Source organism: Phyllostomus discolor, chromosome 13 (assembly GCF_004126475.2).
Source record: "Phyllostomus discolor isolate MPI-MPIP mPhyDis1 chromosome 13, mPhyDis1.pri.v3, whole genome shotgun sequence".
NCBI lineage: Eukaryota > Metazoa > Chordata > Mammalia > Chiroptera > Phyllostomidae > Phyllostomus > Phyllostomus discolor.
In genome coordinates this window covers 55,402,386-55,418,383 of record NC_040915.2, presented here as the reverse complement: position 1 = coordinate 55,418,383, position 15,998 = coordinate 55,402,386, and the positions used below count along the sequence as shown (strand labels likewise).

Here is a 15,998-nt window from a genome sequence, read left to right as displayed (position 1 = left end):
ATGAGGCTTAATAATTAGTTTCTGATTAGACCACGTTGTGAATTATATGTAATAAAACAGATCTTAAAACATGGCTGATTATTTTTGAGTATCTGGTTTGACAACTAGGTTTTTAATTCAGTTTTTAAAAAAATATGTATTTAACACGTATACATTATTAGCTCCTGCAGAAGCTACCAAAAGGGCTGTTGCATGTCTTCAGGAGACTACGTGCCCCAAGAGCTATACTGCTTAGTTCTAGACTTATCTGGGCAACCAGATGCCTCTGTTCTCAGGCGGACTGAAGGACTGGGGCCGGAAGAAATGAAGCGTCTTACCTCGGGTCCGTGAAGTGTTTTGGCAGGCCAGGCTTCTTGCCCAGTTCCTTCCGGACACTGTCAGAGACAACTGAGTTCTTCATGAGTTTCATTTGAAGGGTGAACTTGTGGTTTTCACTTGTATGAAGTGTCACTCCTAGAGTGATGGACACAAGCGTGAAGCACATGTCATAGTCTCATTAGGAACTGGGTGTGAGCCACAAAAATACCAAGTTTGAAGACATGGAAAATGTGACTGATGATCTTCTCATAGGCAGTAAGCTTCCTGTCGTAATTTCATTTTGCTTATTTTTGTGACATTAGTTTACCTTACAATTAGTTTAATCTTTTGAACTTTATCTCACATTTACATCTTCCATTTAACATTTCTATTTGCCCAGACAGATAGGAATCTCCAGCCTCTGAACCCTGCTGGAGGCCTTTGCTGATGACCTCACAGCACTTGTGTGTCTCGGGTCAGGGTGGGGGGTTTCCGTTTCACTCTGTCTCCCTTTCCCTGGCCCCTGTTTTCTCCCACATTACTCCACTGAGTTTTTCAGCATAGGCTCTGTGTCTGACTTAGCTTGCTTGGCACAGATGTTTGCTCGTAGTCGACACTGAGTAAGTATTTGCTGGATGCCAGTTAACTATCTTAAACCAAATAATAAATCAATGTTTCTGGTTAGAGTGTCATCCCAATACGTCAAGGTTTGTGGGCTCAATCCCCAGTCAGCGCACCATCCAAGACTCAGCCAAGTGAATGCTATTAAATAAGATGGAACAACAATGGAAGGTTTCTCTCTCTCTCTTTCTCCCTCACTCTGTTTCCCTTTCTCTCTCTCTCAAAATGAATGAAAATGAATGAATTCAAATGTTGGGCTTGCCATATACTTACAAAGAATGTATGTCCAGTATAGGTCTATCAAAATGACTACCAAAATCTAAACAGAGATGAGGGAATGGCTGTGAGTTGGGGAATCAGGTTTTGCTTGAAATTACAGTACACATACTTCACATATATTCTGTAATCTTGTGTTGGAATTTACTGATGCATGCACTGGCAACAGCCCCAGCAGTGCATTTATTTTTAACTTGCTTAGTGAGATCTGGGTTGGAAACTTATGTTGCAAAATCAACAGCTGAAATTGAGCATTCAGACTGCCTTAAATTGAAAAATTAAAATACGAAGGGAGAGTGAGTCTTTTAGAAACGTCTATGTCCTTGCAAAGTATTACTTTCGGCTGAATGTAGCATATACCTATTCCATCTTCATCCTAATACATTTTAAATAGAAAAAGGTGTATGGAGAGTTGACATGTATAGGGTTGTCCGAAAAGTTTGTTTTTTTCCCATAAGATGGCTCCAGTAGCACTTAGTTGTCTTTAACCTCATTCGAAACCATTGTTGGATTGTATTGTGACAGCCGCCATATCAGTGTGCATTAAATAAAAACTTACCAAAATTAATCCTGGAGATGGAAGAAAATATACAACATTTTCTGCATATTATACTTTATTATTTCAAGAAAGGTAAAAAAGCAACTGAAATGCAAAAAAAATATTTGTGCAGTGTATGGAGAAAATGCCGTGATGGATCGCACATGGCAGAAGTGGTTTGTGAAGTCTCGTGCAGGGTGGAGGTTTCTCGCTGGCCAAGACAATGCTCCACCGTCAGGTGGACCAGCTGAAGTTGGTAGCGATCAAATTGAGACATTAACTGAGAACAATCAACGTCCTGCCACGAGGGAGATAGCCGACATACTAAAAATACCCAAATCAGTATATTGGTGAGAATGAAAAATGTGTCTTTTATTTTACAGAAAAAAGCTATATGGGCCTTTTGGCCAACCCAATAGCACAAGACTGTGTGAGAACTATATTTTAGAAAATGAGTTTTCAGAATGCCTTTGGTTGTGGGGTTTTTTTTTTTAATTCTCTTACATTTGAATATATTTGTCAAAGATACAAGAAACTAGTCCATATGGATAACATGGGCTGATTGCGCACCATTCCAGTTAAACATGCCGGGTTTTGTTTAGTTATGTTGTGTGGCTTTAGTATACATTACTGCCCCTTAGGCCTCATCCACATACCTCAGAGTAACCTAATATCGTCCTTAAATTGAAAACATGATTTGAGTTTGGGGGCTTCATTTATGGTAAGAAACGTGAAATGCAAGGAATTCAGTGAATACACAAAGTATTTAAATAAAATTTAGGAAACATTTCACAACTAGCTAGTGCTAGCAGTGTTAACAGATGAGATATAAATTATGTAGAGATGAGTCATAATTTTGGGTTCTTCGATTAGCCCACAATTTTCATTTTATAAACTTCTGATTGTTCTTGTATTTGGTTAACCAAACGTATTTTACCTTTTATTTTCAGTTATTCTTTTAAAGTTTGTGCATTAATCTACATAAATCTTATTAATCTGCAAAATAATTCTATTTACTTGTAGGTTAGGAGTGTAAATCCTGTTTTGAGTAGGTCAGGAAGTGTTAGGTTTGGGCTGGATGGGAAAATGTGTGAGTGATCTGAATTAGGTTTTGGCTTTCTTTGCTTTCTGGTGGTTTTTTTCAACCAACGAAGACAAAAGAATCAGAAAACCTTTGTGTTGTTTAAGGTCAGAAAAGAGGCTCTGCCTTGCCCCAGCAGTGTGCCCCCTGAGGGCTGGGAGACACCCCGGAGATCCTCTGGGTTCTGTAGCTCCTAGAACAGTGCTTGAGATGGGGTGTGGGGGGTGTCCAAAGTATTTGCTCCATTGAGATTTTTCACATTTTCATAGAAGTTACACATTTTTTCACAAGAATGTTTCTGATAACTTTGAAGGTTGATTCTATTTTCTTCTGTATGTATACCTTGTTTTTGCTTTAGAAGTTAAAGATTAGGAAAAGTTAAATACAGACTGAACTTAAAGCTATATGTTAAAGACATTAGTTTAGCTTTCAGCTTGATTTTGTTTAGGTTTGATTTGTTAAACATCAAAAAGAAAGGCAGGAAAACATCTAGGTTTTTTATAGTCAAAGAAGAGTAAAGATTTGAAATAGCACCCAGGCAATTTAGGGAAAAATAAATCTTGAGAATTTTTTAGAGTTTATTTTTTATGCATATTAGTTTTTTAATAAAATGATATTTGTATATTCTTTTGAAAATAAAGAATTATTCACAGGCACATTATTTAATTATTATTATATTTCCTGATTCATGTAGTTTGTTACAAATGTTTATATTATAGGTACCTATTTATATTCATAGTAAGCTTTTTTTTTTTTTCCTCACATTGTTAACTGTTCTTTAAAAAGATGGGTTTTAATGGCTGTTTGCATAGAAGGCCATTGTTTGGAAGGCCTATGGAGGTATTTCATCATCTTTCAGTAGGTGTCCAGTTTTAAAGTCCGGGTTTTTGCTCTTAAAATAAATCCACAGTGTTTTTATTTTCTCACCTGACAATGGGAACATGTTTCTGAAAGTAGAATTACCAGGTTAAAAGGTATATGGTGCGCATAGCATATGGACAGCTTTGGGACCGGAGTTACACAGTATTAGATTCCACCCCCAGAAAAGATGGCCTCCAAGATTCTTTCAGCCTTCCTTTATTGCGTCTAGGCAGTTTCACCGTTTGTCTGTTTTCTGTTTCATCATTGTAAGTATGAGACATGAAGTGGTTTCTTTAATTTACCCACTTGTGTTAAGACCACAGCTCAGACTAAGAGGTGAATTGCATTAAGTCACTTTTGGGATTAGATGAGACCTCAACCATCACATGCTAATACTAGTAATAATAATTGAGGGAAAATATACGGCTTCTGTGTCCTCGGTTTTCTCCTCGGGCCGTCAGACAGTCTGTCTCTGTAAGTCACCTTCTGTGCCTCGCACTGTGCGTGGCATCAATACCGTGGAGAATTAGTCCAGGAAATAAAGGCAGCAGGCTGTTTGCTATTAATTGGTTTACGTATTCTTCCCTGGGCTTTTTCTTTTTAATAATTGTTAGATGGAAAACAAAAAAAGCAGATTGAGACTGACTGTACATTTTAGATCTGGGGAAGATAGAGAACTGGTTCTTTTTTGTCCTATCACTTACAGTTTTTAAACTAAATTTTATAGGCCATTATTACTTCATAAATTACCAGTATTACTGTAATTGATTTGAGCAGCCTGCCAGAGACACTAGAAAGAACGTGAGAAACAATGTAGGTAATTGTTGAAATCACGTGTCTGCTCTGCTCTCGGAGCCCTAGTTTGGTATAGGCATGTTTATATTAAATTTAGCTCACCCTTTAATTGGAACCATGCTCGATCCTGCTGTTTTTATAAAATGGTGGGAGAATTCGGAAGAGTCGGTGTTCCACTAGAAATACTGAAGGTTTCATTTAGTACACGGCGTCTAACGATTCGGAGTTACAGAGCGAAGTTATCAGTGGTTCATGATGAGTAGGACCTTGGAATGCTCCATCTGGAGGGTACCTGAGGCCCCCCTCGGGGGGGCGGGTATCTAGGTGGTGCAGCAGAGGTTCCCAGCCACCGGGGAAATTCAGCCTGTGTGGGCAGGGGGATACTTTGTTAAGCCCAGGAATACTGTGGGGGCAAAATGCAAAATTATAGGAAGTTTTAAGACAAAGCATGGGATGTCGAGGCCATGTGCATTAACCGCCCGCAGCCCTGGGCTGGCCCTGACCCTTGAGGAGGAGCTAAGTTCACTCACCCCTGCTCTTAATGTCACAGGAGTGGAGGGTGGAAAGCGCTGCTAGAGCCCAGCCTTTCCTTTTACTGACCAAAGTGAGGCCTGGAGAGGTTAAGGGTCCTTCCCACCGTACATAGGAAGTTACTGTGCGTGATGGGAACTCTTGGGCAGTTGCAGCACACAATTTTAAGTGCTGTATTCTACGTACACCCAAGTTGTGTTTCACATGAAGGTCTTCAGTGACACTCACTGGGAGTACCTTGGCACTGGCTCATGCTTATGGAAAAAAGGTCTCTGAAAGACCAGTTTTGTCATTATTTCAGTAAGTCTGAGGCACTCAGAAGCTTCCTATGTCCTGTGGAAGGTTGGTTGACTACTTCCACACACGGCAGTCCAGCTTAAATTCATGGGGCATGCAAGTCAGCAGGGTGGAGGGGGGGATTGCAAATGTGTGTGTTTTGCCCAGGGCCACAGCAGCCACAACAGAAGGGTGTCCCTTCTGAGAGATCTTGGGCACCAAGAGTAGTGGTTTTTATCATTATTTACATACATAATTACTCTCCTCGCTGCCGGCTACTTTTCTGTCCTCTGGCAACACCTAGCACAGACTGGGTTGTAAATGGCACCCACTTAACACTTACTGAATTAAACTTGTTCATTGAGTATGGGGGAGGGGCACGTATGTGTGCTCCGGTGCCGAATTTTATCGTGGTACTCTGTTTTATGGGAGGGAAATCTTGCAAAAGTAGAACTAAGCTAGCCAATTTCTTCTGTTGACATCACACTCACCTGGAAAAGGACGGTTTATTGTATGTAATAATCTTAAGTGCCTGTGGTAGTACCCCATTGATTTAACCCATATACCGGATCATTATTCAGAAGATGAACTGTTATTACAGAAGAGATTTTCTGAGAAAAGTTGATCAGTCATTCGGGATTCTATAGGATATTGAGTCCTATTAATACCAAAGTAGGATTTTTTCTTGTATCTTATTCTTAAACTTTACTTGAAACTGGAACATTAGTGAGGGTTCAGGGGGAAATTTGGTCTGGGCTATGATTGGGCAAATGAAGAATAATCTTAGAGTTTTAGAAAAATAGCTAGAAATTCATCATTTTTTGAATTTGTATGTGGCTAAATGGAAAGAACATTTGCTCACACAGTGAACTTACTGAAAGTGGGATTTGTGAGTGAGCGGAAGGTGACAGGAAGTGACAGCGGCACACAGTGTGACTGACGCTGGCATTGTGATGTCTTGAATGCTGTGAACAATGGCAAAGAAGAGGAGAACCTTGTAAAAGGCTGCTTTAGTTTTTTACTCAATAATTTAGTTTTTGTTAAAAAGGTCCCCATGGTGTTGCACATGGTTTTCTCCTCTTTTGGGAAGCTTTATTTAATTTTTTTCGTTGCAAATACAAAACAGTGAATATGACTATGAGAGAATACGGGAACGAAAGAACTATTGTGTACCGTGCCCTTGAGTCGTACCGCCTAGGCACGGCACACACACCGCTCAGTTAGTAAGACAGGGCCTCGCCGCTGGCCAGTCTGCGGAGGCACAGAAGACAACGAACTTCTTCAGTTCACGTCGTGCCTCACCACACTCACGGCGGTGAGACAGATGATAATGGCTTTATGAGACCCTGATGTATTGAAGGCTCACTGCTGATAAGATGTGAATAGAATTTGGTATTTAATATGAAATCTGAATAGTGCGATTTGACAGCAATGCATCTATTAAACTGTGGAGTCGGGAAGTAACTTCGTCTGTGGAAGGAGGGTCTGTAACAGGGGAATGCTGGCTATTGTGCTAAAATGATTTCAACTTGCCCAACACCCAAATTAAACGCATATGAGATTGTAATTTTCTTCACGTATGCCTGTGATGTCGTTACACAACAGTCAGTTATAATCAAAACATAAATATTTAAATCATGACTTCCCTTTTTCAATGTTCCTCATCCAGAAGGAGCTGGCCAGCAACCCTGACTGTCCTCAGATGTGTGCCTATAAGCTGGTGACCATCAATTCAAGTGGTGGGGGCTGCAGAGCAAAGTAGAAAACTTCATTCAGAAGGTAAAATCTGTTCAAAGTGCAGTGACTTCAATTTAGGTTAAGATTTTGAGGTAGCTGTTCATGGATATTTCCTATGTTACCACTTAGGTTTTTTTTTTTCCTTCCTCGTAAGGTAAAAAGTATTGTCTGTGTATAAGTCCTCTCTGCCTTTCTTTTTCTCCCTAGAAACACCAGAGGCAGATGCCAGCAGAGGTTTTCAGGGTCTTGCTTTAGGGAAGAGGATAGCAATTTTTTGTTTAAAGTGCTTTTCTGATGGTTTGCTCAGCTCTTCTGCAGAGAGCCTTTTCCACACATAGCACGTCCCCGGGGGACGGTGCTCCACCCGGGCAGAGGGGGAGACCGAGTGGAGGTGCTCCTCCATCCCAGCCGAGCGGGGTGCCCCTCACCCTTCCGTACATTCTCTCCTGACAGACACCTTTCTCGTGTGCTCTGCACGCTCGTGGCATGTCTTCTCTCTGGGGGTCCTCGCTGAGAATAGCTACACCGAACCTGAGACCTGAGATCGGATCATCTCCTCTATGACTTCTGCGTGAAAGTGGCAGTGCCAGGGGCAGTTCGTCTAGAAAAGAGGGTGGGAGTTGCAGCTGTATAAAAATGCACATGGTTATAAACACATAAGGAATATGGAAAGTTCTTTGGTTTTTACTTTTCCTGGAGGGTGAATGTTTATTCCATTTTCATTATAAAGAAGCCCCTTTTGTATCTCTGAACCCATACTAGTTGTGGTGGCAGAGTTCCACCGTATTTTTTTTTTTTTACTTTAAACTTGTAACTGCTCTAACGGGTTTTTTTTTTTTCTTAAAGATCTTAAAGCCTGGAAACTGATTATTCTTGGGCCTGCTTGCAGTTGGCCCACAGTAGGCACTCTGTAAATACTGGCCTCCTTCCTTCCTCCTGGATCGTAATAATAGACTAACAATCTAGTTCTGATAAATAGAAGTCACTCATGTAATTGATGAAGCCCCTTCTGTTCGTGGAAAAAAAAAATGTGAATGTTGAAGACTGTCCAAAAATATTCAAGTACTTACTGTTCAGTGCATTTCTCTGTTCTTGGGAAAGTTTAATACAACTTAAATAGTCCCGCAATTACAACACTTACATATATGGTATGCTGTGTGCGTGCATACATGTATATGCATATATATACACACACACAATAACATTAGGAAGATTAATGCACAGTATGTAATACTTCTTAATTTAATAAAGCGTCTTAGTCCAAGAACCCAGGACTCCTCTTGCAGCATGTTACTGTGTTCTGTCTCACAGCGTTCCCCTGAACTGCAGAGAAGTTAAGGATAATAATGTATAGCTTTATAGCAAAAGAAATTGAGTTGACCTTTGGTGATTGACATTTAGAAAAAGGTGAAAACAAATCAGGTCCAGCAGGAGTTTTTGTAAGATTAGAATGTACACACTGCATTTATGCTCTACAGTTGCTACTAAATCATACTTCCTTTGCAAGGAGAGATTGCTGCACATTTCACAGGGAAATGTTTCTTTTTATTATGTTTTACAAAAGGGTAATAGTATGAAATTAAGATTTCTACTAATCGACACAGTAGTCTTTTCAAAACAAGTATGTATCAATTTCATGTATTAATTGAGAGATGTGTTAACGTGTCATTAATCTTAAGAGTTTTACCATCTTATACTACTTTTTTCTTCTTGTTTTAAAAGCAAGAAAAAAGGATATTTACAAACTTTCATCGCCAGCTTTTTTGTTGGATTGACAAGTGGATTGATCTGACAATGGAAGATATTAGGCGAATGGAAGACGAAACTCAGAAAGAACTAGAAACAGTAAGACTTCCTGTTTGTGGAAATTCTCTAATTCTCCCTTTCTAGTACTGTGTCTGTGCGTAGTAAGTGTAGGCTTAGAATTAAGAAGAGTGTTACTAGAAGCCATTTCTTACTCCTTATCCTTAGTCCTTATCCTGTATACCTCTATCAAAACTGAGTTTCTCAGACACTAACATCTCTTCACATGTTCTGGTTTCTCTTCTGCTGAGCGTCTTTTCATGAAAGTAGACTAGAGCTTTCTTGATGTAGAATTTGTTACCTGTAAGATGTTCAGTGGTTTGTAAATTCTTTTTTCTGCATCAGTTCTCTCTGATAGTGTCTGGCTCACAGCCCTTTACAATCCACTGTGTGAGGACAGGTTGCTTTGGTTCCTTTCGTTATCACAGTAAGTTACTAATGTTAGCACAGGAAGTCCCAGTTCCCCTTCTGTAGGAAAGATAAGAGGAGTGATGTTGCCACTGATTCCAGAAAAGCCTTCCCCTTCCCACAACTGGCAGTAAATCTTGTTTCTTCTTAAGCTTTAGGCAGAGATACATCCAAGTGATCCTTGGGCTAGAGGTCAGCAGGCCATGTCTCCCAGTTCAAACCCACCCTGCTGCCCCACCACCGTGAGCAGGCCCTGCATTGTCTGAGCACCCCGTTTCTCCCAGGGACAGGGTCTTCCCTGACTTCCTCCTGCACCTCGTTTTGCTTTTGCTCTGCTCTTGGGGCGCTGCTTTTGGGTTGTAAGTCAGGCCCCGTGGGGGAAGCGGGCCCAGGGAGTGTCCGGGGCGGGCTGGCGGTTTCCATGCAGTCATCTGTGGCCTGCCAGCCGGCGGGCTTGGACGCCCTGCGGGCGAGTGTTTGACAAGCGCCTGTGTGTGGGGCAGGAACTCCATTTAATCACAGGAGAGTGGCAGCAAATCAGGTTCTTTGGCACAGAAAAATCTATTTGTCTGGAACAGAGCATCGTAAAGAATCTGTTTAAAATTGCTTACTTTTGGTGATTACGGCAGGTCTGCTTCTAATTAGCTTTATACAAACCTTCTGAGGGGACTAGGACATATTTTCTTTATAAGGCAATAAAATGTTTTTAACCTTATCTTATACATAAAGTAAACTTCAGGCAGTCTCCAACTTATGAGTGGATTTTGTTCCAAAAGTTTTTAAGTTGATTTTTGAAATTTGGAACATGTTTTTCCCATAGAGAAAACAATGTAAATTGGGGGTGGTTTGTAGGCCAGCCAGTGGAAGCTTCTTTGACCCCCGTTTCTCCTACTACCTACTATGAGGTGACCAGATGGCAAGCATGGACGACTGTCCCTTACCTCCTTATTTTAGGCTGGTCCAGTCAAAGTGTTTAAACAGGCAAAGTGAGTCTCCGTTGAGTATGGCCTGTCTCTCCGTGCCTTCACCACGCCTCTGTCTGCCCTTCCTCGAGAGTCAGATCCCTTCTCTAAGAAGCACCAACCACCACCATCTGTCTGAAGTTCTTTTCCCTGCTTCGCCTGGTTTCGCTCCCTCCAGGTGCTCCAGGCTCCAGCAACACCTGCCAGCTCTGTCTCCAGCCCTTTTGAGCAGCTTGGTGTCAGCCAGACGTTGCAAAGGCAGCAGTGTGTGCTCTGGTTTCTCTTCAGAGTGCATAAGTCTTTCGCCTTTCACTAAAGCTCTCTGGGGAGGCACAGTTCTGGGGTTTTGAGAAAAGAAAGCAAGCATCATGGTTACACTCATTCTCACAGAACTCATGATACAGCCTTAGCGTCTCCAAAAATGATTACCAACACCAAGATAAACAGAAACAGACTTATTTTTTATTGATCCGAACTCCCACGAGGAAGAGTGGTGAGAGTCGAAGGGTAATGGATGGAGCCCTCCCTGGCTCGGGCTGTGGACCCTGCCTACCTCTGGACCCCATGGACGGAGCGTGGCTGGGCCCTCCTCTTCCCCCACAAGTTCTCCGTCTCCTGACCCCTGGGCTCGGAACAGCCCCAGTGTCGACATGATGGGAGCCCTGACTAGCAGGTGGGGACTCGCTCCCACCCGTGGCGGTGGGCCTGCAGTCTCAGCTGCTTCTCCAGGCAAGTCAGTCAGTTGTGAGTTGGTGATTACACTTGAAAAGGAGGTGTAAGAGAGACAAGTAGTTTCACAGAAGCCAAAATCAGTAGAAGGTCATTATTATTTTACCCACGACTCAACTTGATTCCCTCAGGAAGTTCGTAGGAATCTTACCATCGGTTCAGAGTTGGGGGTACATGGAAGTTTCTTTGTTACATGTTTCAACAACATTTAAGGAAAATTTCAGCATTAACTGCTGATCATAACAAAACCCCATTCCAGTCATTTTGCTTCAGGTCACTGGGGAGCGCTGTGTTCCATATCGCACTGCTGCGCGCCCTGGCCCCTGGAGGCTGCCCTGGGAGCCTGCCCCAGTCCGGGCAGCAGCGAGCCGGTGGGCAGACCGCCTGCCCAGGGAGCTCCCGGCTCCTGAAGAGGCATGACGTGCTCCAAGTCCTCTGCACCACGGAGGAATTTCCTCTTCTCTTGAGGCCGTCCTGTGTTCCCGACACCATTGATGATAAGCTTGATGCATTGAATTCTCCTTCTTAATTTCACACAATATTTTAAGAATCGGGTTTTCCTTTGAAATGGTTTTGGCCTGGAGAGAAGGAATAGCATCTTGAGGTTTAGGCAGGAGGGATGCCAATTGCCGTCGGCCGCTGAGAGAGCCTGGGTTCAGGCCCAGCAGCCGAGAGAACACCTGGGCACACCCTTTGCGTTTGTCCTCAGCTGGCGCTTCCGGGGGGGGGGGTGGGGGGGGGGGGGGGGGGGGGGGGGGGGGGGGGGGGGGGGGGGGGGGGGGGGGGGGCGGTGGCTGAGTTACAGAAATGTGTTTATTGCATTTGTGCCTTTTCTGCCTGTCCTTTTCCTTAATTTCTCATCAGTTTTTTAAGTTGTCTATAGACTATTTTTATGAATGCCTGTCTTTTCTGATGCATTCCTGTGTCTGTCCTTCATTGTTTCTTATACATGTTCCCTGGGCTTGCTCGTTCTTCCTCTTTTTGATAAACTTCCCGTAAAGAACTCCGGGAGGAACCCGGTCTCCAAAGCGGCGGGGCGGTGGCCATGCCTCCTGGCCTCCTTTCCGGCGCGGGGGCTGTGAGAACAGGAGTCAGGCCATCCGGGCGTCTTCTCCCTCGTGGTGGTGAGCGGCCGCTCACCCTTGGCTGTCTCTGCTCATCTCACGTCCCCAGTCCCAGGCTTTGTTTCCTAGACGCAAGGCCAGACACACGCTTCTTGTGCTGTGTAAGAAAATCCTTTTGCAAGATTTTCTTTAGACCAGGATTACTGAAGGGTAACTCAGAACTCCGTTCTCTGTGTGAAAACGGTTTATAAACAGGCAGTGGTCACTTTAATCTCTTTTAGACTTTTTTCCTCCCCTTGCTTACTAACCCAATATAGAGTCTGTGATTTCAGCAGCTCATGATTTTATTTTACGTCTAGATGCGTAAAGGGTTCCGTCCGAGGCACGTCGGCTGCTGATGTCTAGATGAGTCCCTGTAGGGTCAGAGACAATATCAAACTGTGTAAGTGAAGACCTGGGTAAAAAGGATATTTAAAAGCCAACCTTTTTTGGTAATGGGTAGTTAACTTGCCAAAGAGAGACTAAGTGTCGAATGTGGTTTAATTTTTAGAATTTAAGGGATTATATTTTAGAGATTGACGGTGAATAGTTGAGTTACTATTGTGTAAAAATTTTACCCACGGAACAGCTTGACTCTCACAATCCCGACTACTAACTAGTGTCACTGGGTCAGGAAGCAGCTGTGGAGCGCACACTGTTCACCGTGTGGCCCGGTCCCGCAGGCAGCTGACGTCTTGTCAGTGGCCAGTCCATTGGTCTGCTTCTCAGTGGGACCACTTTGTGGTTAGTAGGAAATATGTAGAGCATTTTAAGTCAAAGATCTTTTGTCCCATACCAGAAGGGCCCACCATGATAATTCATGTAATTTTTTTCCCCAACACCAGAAAGTCTTCTTTACGTTGACTCTTCAGTTGTCTTGAATACGTTTAAATACACTCAGGTTTTTATTTACAACATAAACCATTTTTGTGGTCTTACTTCTCTAACACAAACTCATTGTTCAAATTAGAGATTTTCCTAGAACGATCATAGAGCCTCGAACTCTAGCCCACACACTGAACTCCGTGTGAGGGAACACAAACCGGCAGTACACGGCCATCCTTTGCTAACACCGAACTACGTACGCTGTGTAGTGAGGGAAAGCAGGAGGCAGAACAGCCCTCGCACTCGGCTGAGGCTCTGTGCTCACAGGCCCGAGAGGCGGACGCACTGGCAGTGGGGAGAGGCCGTTGTGCCAAACGGGCACAAGCGAGCTCTGCCAGGCTCCCCCCAGGCCCGTCCCGTACACTTGCTGTTCCGTTAAAAAAAAAGTCATCGTTTTTGTTAAATTCTTCTATGCTTCTGTGATTTATATTGCTCCTAGTTGATTTTCCCTCTGATGAAACAAAATGTTATGCCATTAGTAAGACCAAAATTGTTAAGAGGACAAATTTATATTTTTTAACTGTGGCTGTTGGGGCCCATTTTCTGCTACGAGTTTTGATGCATTGAGGGTTTTTTCCAGGAAGATGTGTGCAGCAAGCTACTGTCTGACGTTGTCTGTGTCTCCCTGCATTGTAACACCTGTAACACCTCGCACTTCTTTTGCCTTCCTTGCAGTTACGTAATCAAGGCCAAGTGAGGGGAACAAGTGCAGCCGGTGACGAGTGAGGAAGAATCTGACCAGGATCTTGCAGCGTTGGCCTTTCCTAGACATGTGCTTGTGATCATGTGCTCATGTGCACAGGTTCCCGACCACGTGTGTATATATGTTCGTGTGTGTATGTCTGTAGCTGTATATAAAATGCATGTAGAGCTACAGATCCAAATACATACACTTGTGTATATGTACATAGAAACATACTGAAGGGATTAATACAATTTCTCCAAAGTACTGTACCTATCTTCAGCAAGAATGCAAAAGAAAATATTTTCAATATATAGCTGAAACAGATTTTAATAATCAGAGTAATACCATTCATTAATGGACAAATTGACTGCAATGTAATACTAGCTAGTATGTTTCATAAATGTCAAAATTGTGGACCAATATATATATATATACATATATAAAATAGCCTTTTATTACTTTTCTGTTCTTTTAAATCGATCTCTTACAAATTTTTATTTTAGTCTCATAAGCAAAGACTCCCACAGAAAAATTTATTCAAAATCTTTTAGTATTCCAATAATCTGGAATATAAACTCTGAGTGTGTATACAACGACTTATTTCTGGATGGTCATTACAGCCAAATTGGGTAATAGCCATTAGAAAGGAATAAAGTTTAGGCTAGTTTTTACTTGTTTGCCCTGAGGGACAAAATCCTTTTTTTAAAAAAAAAATCTGGTTTTTATTGGATATTTGTATTTTAAATTTCAAGTATTTTTCTACATCAGACATAGCAAAAAAAATGGAGATGATGATTTTGTGCTGTATATTAAATGCTACACAATTTTCAGGCTCCTGTTAGGCAAACAAAGAAATTGATGAGGAAATTAATAGCATTGTAAGCTGTTTAGAAAATTGGAAGTACAGTGCTTCCATGGAGTCTTGCTTTAGAAAAGCCTGTCTTCTGAAATCACAACTCGGAAACTATGCAAATGATCTGGATCCCTCACAGCTTACACGATAGGCTATAGATAATGATGCTGTTTTGCTCTGTTCATGTTGAAGCAGTTTTAAGGAGGAGATGCTGACTTTGAAATAGGAAACATTTAAGAGGCAGCATGAGGTTTGCCTGCGCCAGGTTGGGAGGCCCCGCGGAGGGGCCGGTGCACCTCCACCCACTTGGCTGTGCCTGGAAGTCGGGTGTCATTAGAACATACCCCGGATGAATAGGCATCATGTAAACCGCTGGTTAGAGGGTAAAGCTGCTGCCATCTTTTTGTTTGAAAGAAGAGACTGAACGCTAGGGAAGAATTCCATCAGCTTCCTCTGTCCACATCCAGTTTTTCTCCTGTCAGTCCTGGAAGCTTGAATGGAATGATCCGGTTGAAGCCTTCAGGTCACCAACTGTCTTCTTTACCCCCCGTCCCTCCTTCAGCACACCCCCCCTGCAGTCAGCTCACGTTAGTGATCTGATTTGCTGCCCGTCCTGCCCCCGCTGCCTGTCCGGCCCCCGCTGCCCGCTGCTCTTTTCCCCACACGTCCTGTGCTGCCGCCCAAGTGTAGTGACTCAGACTGGGGTGCTTCTGCATTGCACTGCCCCGTTGGCCTCGACTACAAGCCCACGCTGCGCATGTCCGCCGCGTACTCAGGATCAAGACTGATGTTTACTCTCTGAGCAAGCACTGCTGTAAAGTAGGTTCTGTCAACATATAATCATTGTCTGCAAAGTGTCTGATGCGAGGAAGATGATTGCTAATTTCCTGAAATAAAGAGTCTCATCCTCTCCTCTTAATGAACTTAACTCTCACTGGCATCTGCAGCATCTTCGGAGCCTGGGCGCACATGGCAGCGAGCGCCCCGCGCGTGGGCTTTAATGTTTCTCTAACAACTGTGGAGATTTGAGGGAATGTGTGGTGAATGTAAAATACCTAGTTTACTTGGCAGTCTCTCGTGTAAATTACAGTAAAACAAAGTAAATGAAATTTAAACAAAAAATAAATTTGATCACAAAACGCCACTTGTGTGCTTGAGCGGTGGTTTCCCTGATGCCGCATCTGCCTCGGGCCCCGCAGACCGCGTCTCCGCTGTTTGCTCAGGAACGCGGGGTTCCGGCACTGCCACTCTGGAGAGAGAAGGAAAAAAGGGGGTTGTCTTGGTTTTTGTTTTTTAATTGCAAACTCCTGTTCTTGAAATGCGCCTATGCCACATTAAGTGGTTACGTTTAGGTTCTTAAATAACGTTGTCTTTAAAAGCTAAGCAGTCAACTAAAGAAAGATCATTATTAGTCTCAGAGATTTTTCAGAAATATATTTTTCAGGGGGAAAGTACAGAATTTTTAAAAGCACTCAGTGGGGATTTTGCCTTGTTCCACCTCCCCTCTGTTAGGGCTTAGGGAGGTCTGCCGTTCTGGGACATGTAACTGTTCTCTCG

General features: G+C 42.8%; 1 protein-coding gene across 1 annotated transcript in view; it reads left to right on the top strand.

Moving 5' to 3' along the window:
- Positions 1 to 15,465, top strand: part of PITPNB (phosphatidylinositol transfer protein beta) — a 65,674-nt gene extending 50,209 nt beyond the window's left edge. Inside the window, 4 exon segments of the mRNA XM_028527570.2 lie at positions 6,946 to 7,003; positions 7,006 to 7,055; positions 8,736 to 8,858; positions 13,579 to 15,465. Coding sequence (XP_028383371.1) covers positions 6,946 to 7,003; positions 7,006 to 7,055; positions 8,736 to 8,858; positions 13,579 to 13,629 — 282 coding nt within the window. The 3' untranslated portion in view covers positions 13,630 to 15,465.
- The last annotated feature ends 533 nt before the right edge of the window (positions 15,466 to 15,998 follow it).